We start from the raw sequence: 9,223 nt of genomic DNA, 5'->3' as shown, positions 1-9,223 counted from the left end.
ACCCATTCTTTGCCAAGTCCAACATTGCTTACCTTTTTCGACATTTGGAAAGTCTTGCAGTGGTGGGTTACTACTGGTTCGCACAGGATTGGGTAAACTGGTAGTGGCAGTGGCGGCAGGCTCTGCCCACCTGCCCGGACACATCAGCGCAGAAGCACCCCGTGCGCACGCACAAGGAAACCAGTAGTAATGGGATTTCAAACCCACCCCTGAAGTCTTGATTGCACCAGACTACACGTTAGTAGCCAGATATAAACAGAGGCATAGAGTCAAAATCACGTGAAGTATTAGTAAAGCCTTAGTAAGGCCCACCTGGAATACTGCATCCAGTTTTGGCCACCCCATTACAAAAAAAGATGTTGAGACTTTGGAAAAAGTGCAGAGAAGAGCAACCAAGATGATTTTTTTTAAAAAATTTTTTTGCTTTAATTTATATGCCGCCCTTCTCCGGAGACTCAGGGCGGCTTACAATGCGTTAAGCAATAGCCTTCATACTGTTGTATATTTATACAAAGTCAGCTTATTGCCCCCACAATCTGGGTCCTCATTTCACCTACCTTTGAAAGGATGGAAGGCTGAGTCAACCTTGAGCCTGGTGAGATTCGAACTTGCAGTAATTGCAAGTAGCAGATGTTAATAACAGTGCTTTAGTCCACTGTACTACAAGCTCTGTATTACAGGCTCTGATTAAGGGCCTGGAGACTAAAACATATGAAGAACAATTGCAGGATTTGGGTTTGGCAAATCTAGAGAAAAGATGGACTGGGGGGGACAGGATAGCAGTGTTCCAGTATTTGAGGGGCTGTCACAAAAAGAGGGGGTCAACTTATTTTCCAAAGCACCAGAAGGCAAGACAAGAAACCATGGATGGAAACTAATCAAGGAGAGAAGCAACCTAGAATTAAGGAGAAACTTCCTGACAGTGAGGACAATTAATCAGTGGAACAACTTGCCTTCAGAAGTTGTGGGTGTTTCATCACTGGAGGTTTTTAAGATGAGATTGGTCTGAAATGGCATAGGGTCTCCTGCTTGAGCAGAGGGTTGGACTAGATGACCAACAAGGTCCCTTCCAACTCTGTTATTCTATTCTATTCTATTCTATTCTATTCTATTCTATTCTGTTCTGTTCTGTTCTGTTCTGTTCTGTTCTGTTCCATTCCATTCCAATTCTATTCTTATTCTATTTTATTTCTATTCTATTCTATCCTAATTCTATTCTATTCTCATTCCCTTTTCTTTTCTTTTCTTCTCTTCTAATTCTTATTCTCTTCTCATTCTTCTTCTCTTCTCTTTCTCTTCTCTTCTCTTCTTATTCTATTCTATTCTATTCTATTCTATTCTATTCTCATTCTCTTCTCTTCTAATTCTCATTCTATTCTCATTCTTCTCTTCTCATTCTATTCTATTCTAATCAATTCTCATTCTATTCTCATTCTCTTCTCTTCTAATTCTTATTCTATTCTCCTTCTATTCTCATTCTTCTCTTCTTTACTTTACTTTTATTGGATTTGTATACCGCCCTACTCCCGAAGGACTCAGGGCGGTGAACAGCCACAAAATAAAACACATAAATACAAAATTTAAAAACAGAATAAAACCGAATTAAACAATTTGGCCGAGACAAATTAAAAACACCCAATAATTTTAAAAACAAATTAAAATTTACATTTTTAAAGGGGAAAGATTTAGGCCAGGCCGGCTTGATGGAATAAAAAAGTCTTGAGAGCGTGAAGGAAGGCACGCAGATCTTCTCTCCTCTCCTCTCCTCTTCTTATTCTATCTCTACTCTACTCTACCTCTTATACTATCCTATGATTCCATTCCATTCCATTTCCATTTCCATTCTGTATATTGGAAGTGGTGCCCCTTTTTGAGAGCTGTATGCAACGAAATTTCCTTTTAATCTATGCCGATTAGCGTGCATTTAAAGGGACAGTAAAGTTATTCTCTTATTCTGTTATTCTTCTACTGATAAGAGAACAGATCCAGGGGGAAACCTCCGATTGCTTTCCCAGGGCAGACCAGAATTGGGGTGGGGTGGGGTTGGGGGGGGGGAGACAGAGTGGGAGGGAAGGAGGGAGGGACCCTCCCCTCTCTCCCTCTTGCACAGTTTCCTCCCCTTTTGCAGGAAGTGACACACACGTTCGCAACCGGGTCAGGCTGGGATTCCGCTTTCCTCGCCGCCCACCCTTCGCAACTTCGCAAAAACCCTGGGCTATCAGGAGGGCGCATGGGATTCCTGCAATGGGAAGGTGGAGGGCGTTGTGGCGGCCTTGGGGCTGCGGCCAGAGCAACCTCTCGGCGCCTACGGTCAGTACAAAAAAAAATTCTCCTCCATTGCCCCTTCTCTTTTGTTGTTGGTTTTTTGTTTGTTTGTTTTTTTTTTTGCAAAGGTTTGCAGTCGCAGAGCGTGCAAAAGTTAAGGCGGGGTTTGTTTTTGCAACAATTGCCAGCCTGCGCGCGGACGTGCCAGAAGGAGGCAACGCTTGCCCGTGGAGGCTGGGGTCGAACCTGCGATTTGGGGAGGGGGGGTGGGGGTGGGAATCCCCCAAAGGAGTTTAAAGGGGAAACGGGGAGTCGCGTGCAAAGCCGTCCTGGAAAGCGATCCCGTGCAAAAGGCAGCCGGGATCGCGTGCAAGAGGCTTTTGCGTGCAGAGAGCGCAGCGCAGCGCAGCCACCTCACCTCCCCCTACCGGTTCGCTTTGCTGAAGCGCGAAACCTCTGAAGATCCAGATGGCTGGCAGGCAGGCAGGCAGGCTGGCTTTGTCCATTGCGTGGGGAAGAGAAGTGGTTCCTTCCCCCACCCCCTTTGAAGGTGGTGGTAGCTCCCGTTTTATAAAATTAAAACGCATTTAATGCCATTATCTTTCCGATTATGGTATATTGAAGAGCCTTTGATTTCGCCGCGCGGTCTGGAAGGGCGAAGTTTGATCTCGGGGGTTTTCCGCATTATAAGGCGTTGTATTCTTCTTTCCCCTTAACGTCTTTAGTTAATTTAGTTAATTAACTAAAGTTAGTTAGTTAATTTAGTTAATTTATCTAATTCTGCGCGTTCCAGAATTTTCTTAAATTAAATCCTTAATTAAATCCTTTGAAGAATCAAAGTACTATAAGGTATGGAGTAGATGGTATGAATGGTTGAAAAAATAAGGAAACACGGTAAATGAATGAAGGAACGAGGGGGGAAATGTGTACGATCAATTGATAGGATCCGATAGAAGGATTGATAGAAAGCAGAAAATGAACGTCAAATAAGTTAATACTAGATTATCTGTAAATATTGATGTGTAGAAAGAATGGACGGCTGCACCTAACTGAAAAGAAAAATAATATTAAATTTTTTTATTATTATTATTCTATAAATGTATGTCTATGTTTGGTTTTTAATGTGTTTAAAATAAAAAAAACTATAAAAAAAGAATTAAAAAAAAGGCATTGTATTATTTGCACATTATTAGAACCATATTATAAATAATGCAGTTCTAATAATAGAGTGGTATATGGCAGTGCTCTGTTTGTATTCAATCGTGGGCTTAAGTTACCTTTCGGGAAGCAGATCAAACCCGTTTTAAATACAGGTTTGCGGCTGGAGATCGCGTTAAAATGAGATCTGCTGGGGAAAAAGAAAAGGAATGGGGGGGGGATAAAAGTCAAATAATCGGCATAAAACTTCCGTGGTTTGGATAAATTGAAGATCAAGGTACAAAATAGACAAAGAAAGATGGTAAACAAGGTAGAAGTAAGATAAGGTTACAATATGTGTAAATATGTATAAAGAGTAAGAAAGGATCACTTTGAAAGAGCTGTAAAAAAAAAGCGATATGCCTATAAATGTTGTATGTTTGCGTCTTGTTTTAATGTGTTCATAATAAAAAACTTTTTAAAAAGTAAAAATTTAAAAAAAAAAAACTTCAGTGGTTTGGTAAAAAAAGGTTTGTTAAGTTTTCCTTAATAGACGTAGAGGTGCCTCCATTCGCCACCGGACTTTAAATCTTTTTCATTCCAATTTCCCCGCTTATAACCAAACTAGAGCCTGCTAAATAAGCAATGATGCCCTCTTGATTTGTGTCTGGGATGTGGATAGGTACAGAAAAACAAATTTCGGGAAGTAGGTGAGAGGGTGGGTGGGGAGGCTGCTTCTCTGAAGTCTTTGAAATTTTAGTTGTCTCTCTAGTCCTTGAGACTTGGGAGGTGTACAACTTTAATAGATGTATCTAATATACAGTAATAATTTTATCTCATATGTATTGTAAGAGATCTCTCTGCCTCTGTGTACAAGCAATTTAGGGATCTCCCCCCCCCCATTAAGAAAACATGTAATAGTCAAAGTTAGTTGAGGATAGTTGAAGTCGTAGGCTAAATTCTCGTGTTGTGCTAAACCATGGTTTTTAACCATGGTTTATTGAACTTTATTGAGTCCACATATAATGTTAACCCCTTAGCCACCCATTGATGAGAAATTCCTTCACTAAACCAGAGGAGCCAAATTCTATATTTAAAAAAAAAGTTTATTGGGGAAATACAGGAACAAGGAAAAGGATGGTTACATAAAAACTCAATAAAATCAATATAATCTGTTTAAATAAACATTTTTTTTACCTCCTTGAATTAAGATGTTGGATTCCCAAACATGTTGGAGGTTCATTGACCAGAATATAGTTGGAAAAATGTCATCAGGGCCTCCTGCGTGTGGAAGTTGATAGGCAGGCAGGGACGTCTTTCCTGGTTCTTCCTTGGAGTGCTTCTCTGTTTTACGGAAGGTGGGCAGGTAGATCAGAGCCAACCTCTTTGGGCAGAGTGACTTGTGTTTTGTCCAATCAAAGCCAGTCCTCTTTCTCTGATGCCTTAGATCTAGCTAGCAAATCAGAAATTACCTTAATGGTTAGACTCACCTTCATAGCAAGGTGGAATATAAAGACATAGTTTAGTGTTTAGTTTGTACTATATCAGTGGAAATCTCATTTGAGGAAACAAAGTCTGAATCCAGAAGAGAAGAGAAGAGAAGAGAAGAGAAGAGAAGAGAAGAGAAGAGAAGAGAAGAGAAGAGAAGAGAAGAGAAGAGAAGAGAGAAAAATAACAGAGTTGGAAGCAGGGTGGATTTGATTTAAATCGAGTCGATTTAAATCGAGTCGATTTAAATCATGATTTAAATCACTAGTAAAAAGACTTGATTTAAATCAACTCGATTTAAATTATAATTTTTAAACAGCAACTGTCATCTCTGCTACTCCTTTGACCCGCTGTTGACTCACTGATAGTCCCAGTGTTGCAGAATATACAGCCTTGTGCTACATAACTAAGCTCCATTTCATGCTGAATAAACTAAATTATTTATGTATCTTAAATAGAAAATTACCTTACAATAGATTTTTACCCCAAAAGTTTTTATTAAAATAAATTCAATAAAAATAAAAAAAATCTGATTTAAATAAAAAATCCGATTTAAATAAAAAAAAATCTGATTTTTTTAAAAAAATCATTGATTTTTATCCACCCTGGTTGAAAGGGTCCTTGGAGGTCTTCTAGTCCAACCCCTTGTTCAGGCAGGAACCTATACCTGTGATGGCGAACCTATGGCACGCGTGCCACAGGTGGCACACAGTCATATCGGTGGGCATGCAAGCTCAGCTCTGGTGCACATGTGCATGCCAGTCATCTGATTTTTGGGCCTTTTGGGCCCACTGGAAGTTGGCAAACAGACATTTCCAGCCTCCGGAGGGCCTCTGGAGGGATGGGGAAGGCAGTTTTCGCCCTCCCCAGGCTTCTAGAAAGGCTCTGGAGCCTGGGGAGGACGAAAAAACGGGCCTACTGGGCCCACTGTGCCATCACATGCCAAAAGTGGGGGAAGCACCGGGGGGGGTCGTGCACACATGCATGGGGGCAGGGCGCATAGAATTATGGGGGTGGGCATGCGTGCGCCCGCTCCCCCCACTTTTGGCACGCAATGGCAAAAAGGTTAACCATCACTGACCTATTCCATTTCAGACAAATGGTAGTCCAATCTTTTCTTAACTGTTGGGCAGTTAAGATAGCATAGTATCTAATGCCTAAAGAGTTTAATCAGTTACATGTTTAAAAAAAATGACAAACGTTTCCCTTTCACTCAGCAGAGGAGCCATTGTTTTTCCATGATTTTGTGACTTTTCTTCCATCATTATCCTGTGGGAAATCCAAGTTGGGATAAAGGGGGAGGTATCTCTCCAAACATTAGCTCAACCCTGAACTCTGTCCATTTCATCGAGATGGCTGCGTCGAGGGCCTTATTTCATGATGCCTCTTTCTCCAGGCCCGTCTCTTACACCCTGCTCTTTAATGGTAGCTCAGAGCAAGGTAGATGGGGCAATCGTTTTAATGAATTGATACCGAGAAAGCATCGCCTGCTATTCCTAGAGCAGAGCTCCAGGCATCTCCGATCAATGGCGAGGGGTTTGAGAGTTGTAGATAGAAAATATCTGGAGAGAGCGTAGAGAACAAGCTTGAACGACAGAAGGGTTGAGCTGCTAAGGTCAGATAAGAAGGGCCTGAACCCAGGCCAAGAATGTAAGGTGAGTAAACATTTCAAAGAAGCCCCTCCCAAATTCACATGAAGATAAAGTGAGGGAGGTGGAAGCACGTTGAGACTTGGGAAGGTTCTGTTAACTACAGCTATTATAATAACTGATTCTGATCTACATGGCTATAGGACAGGGGTCCTCAAACTACGGCCCGTGGGCTGGATATGGCCCGCCGAAGCCATTAATCCGGCTTGCGTGGGAACACGAGGCTGCCTTGTCCACATCACCCCCGCTGGCCGCCACCTGCCTTCTGGAGGCCAAGGTGGCCAAAAACGGGACCGTTTTTGGCCTCCAGAGAGAGGGAGGGAGGGACACTCACCCACACACACAGAGAAGTCCCTCACACACACATCAAGGCAGCCACATCCCTTCACTAATCTGCTTTCCACCCCCAGGAGCATAACAAAATTTAATTTGTGTGTATTGTTTAATGGACTGCTAAATTGGCCACACCCACCCAGTCACAAGACCACCTAGCTAAACCCATCCAGCCAGTCCGGGCCCCCCAACAGTCTGAGGGACCGTGAATTGGCCCCCTGTTTAAAAAGTTTGAGGACTCCTGCTATAGGATTTGACCAAGACGAGCCTGAGGGTGGGATCAAATACATCATTAGTTTAGAGTCTCTAATGCCCCTGTAAGAGACCTAAGTCCCCTTGAAATCCGTTGACCCTTATCTAATGCCAATTTGCCTTGACTAGATTCTTACGTATTGGTACCCTGTTTCCCCAAAAATAAGACATCCCCTGATAATAAGCCCAATCAAGCTTTTGAGCGCATGTGCTAAAATAAGCCTCCCCCCGGAAATAAACCCTCCCCAAAAATATTTAAACGCAGAGCTGGAAATCAGGTGAGATAGCAAGAGGAGCTCCATCTTGCTCCACACACCCGAAAATAATAAGACCTCCCCGAAAAGAAGGCCAAGCGCTTATTTCAGGGTTCAGAAAAATATAAGACAGGGTCTTATTTTCGGGGAAACACGGTAGGATGAAATAAACCTGTAGTACGTTTGAACTCTTATCTTGGCTTCTGACTTCTTGCACCTGACAATGGCCTTGGTTTCTTAATCTGGTCTACCTGGTAGAGCTGACACTAGGTTTCCTACACAAATCGGTACAAGATAAGTCTATACAGGTTGTCCTTGGCTTACGACCATAAACTGAGCCTGCAATTTTGGGCAGAAGTCGTCATGTTCCTTAAGCGGATTGCCAAGTGACTGTTTTTTGCAATCTTTTTGTGGCAGTTGTTTAGCAACGATGTTACAACCCTTTTTTGTGTGTGTGTGGTGGTCATTAAGTGAACACTGTTAGGACTATGACTATTACCTAATTGGTTGGGTTGGCAATATAATAACCATCAATATATGTTCGCAGTGAAAATGTATGTATGTATTGTATAGCTTTAAGATTGCTGTATTGCATCATACTATGTCCTGATTGGTTAGCTCTGTTGCCAATGTCCTTAAGAGGGAGCTAGAAACATGGTTTGTTCTCTTTGTTGTTCTTGCTCTCTGATATCTCTGTCTGGTACTGTTTGCAAATCCAGAAGAACTGTTTACTGTGAATGACTTTGACGACTGGTAAGAAGACTTTGTTATTGGATTATCCCTGTCATTTTGGCTGTCTCCTGATTTATATATGTATGACCTGGACTGTTTATTGGACTGTGTTTTACTGTTTCCTGAAAAGTAAACTAGAACACAACTCGGTGTATCTGTGTGGTAACTGTGCTTATTCATAACTATTCTCAATCGTTTTCATGTGCACACCCTTGCTACTCAAGGGTTACTCTGCAAATTCCTTAACAAACACTACAATCTTTAAGCCAATCCATTGTATCCTATGGGATTTCTCCTTTTTTGCCAGAAACCAGACATAAACACCAGTTTCCAGCAAAAAAAACCATCATGAAATGCGGTCACATGACTGCAGGATGCCACAAACAGTAGTAAATGCGGGCCAGTTGCCCACCCTCTGAATTTTGATCATGTGACCGCGGGAATGCTGCGACGGTCATAAGTATGAAAAATGATCGTGAGTCATTTTAAAAAAAAATTAAAAAAAAACTTTTTAACTAAAGGAATGGTTGTAAATCCAGGACTACCTGTAATTGGGTGTTGTGGGTATGGATCGATGGGTTATGAGAACCCACCTTCAAGGAAGAAAAAGTGTTGATTAAGCAAATATGCTAAGTTCTCTCTTGCCTCCTTTTGATTTTCTAGGTATTCCACTACCGAAATGCCTCTTCCCTTGCCCTCCCGCGTCAACCTGTGCCATCATTGGCTCAAACCATGAACCAATACCTGCGCTCCCTGGAGCCCCTGGTGAACCCCAAAGACCTGGAGCAGACGCGGCAGCTAGTGGCAGCCTTCGAGGCCCCAGGCGGAGAAGGCGAGAGGCTCCAGGTGCGGCTGAAATGCAGGGCTGCCCGCATGGAGAACTGGGTAAGGAAGGGGTCTCTGGAGGGCAGAGGGAAACCATGGAGCCCTGGTTGGTGGTGGGGTGGGGTGCAGTGGCTGGAATGCAGTATTGCAGGCAAACTTTGCCTACAGCCTGGAGTTCGATCCTGACGGAACTCAAAGTTGACTCAGTCTTCTAAACTGAGGAGATGAAGGGATGACTTGTCTTCTTAATGTTGAAGAGATTTGGACCACTTTCTTCTTTTCAGTCCT

The 9,223-nt window shown here is 42.4% G+C and overlaps 1 protein-coding gene across 1 annotated transcript in view; it reads left to right on the top strand.

Annotated features, from left to right (window-relative positions):
• Positions 1-2,156: 2,156 nt before the first annotated feature.
• Positions 2,157-9,223, top strand: part of LOC139312096 (carnitine O-acetyltransferase-like) — a 65,279-nt gene continuing 58,212 nt past the window's right edge. The window contains exons 1-2 of the mRNA XM_070936621.1: positions 2,157-2,310; positions 8,774-8,995. Coding sequence (XP_070792722.1) covers positions 2,245-2,310; positions 8,774-8,995 — 288 coding nt within the window. The 5' untranslated portion in view covers positions 2,157-2,244. The remainder of the gene's footprint in view (positions 2,311-8,773; positions 8,996-9,223) is intronic.

This window comes from Pituophis catenifer, unplaced genomic scaffold, assembly GCF_029215685.1.
Source record: "Pituophis catenifer annectens isolate HBS135680 unplaced genomic scaffold, rPitCat1.0.hap2 SCAF_2, whole genome shotgun sequence".
Taxonomy (NCBI): Eukaryota; Metazoa; Chordata; class Lepidosauria; order Squamata; family Colubridae; genus Pituophis; species Pituophis catenifer.
Note: the sequence above shows the minus strand (reverse complement) of the source record. Positions and strands in the feature narration are given on the sequence as shown.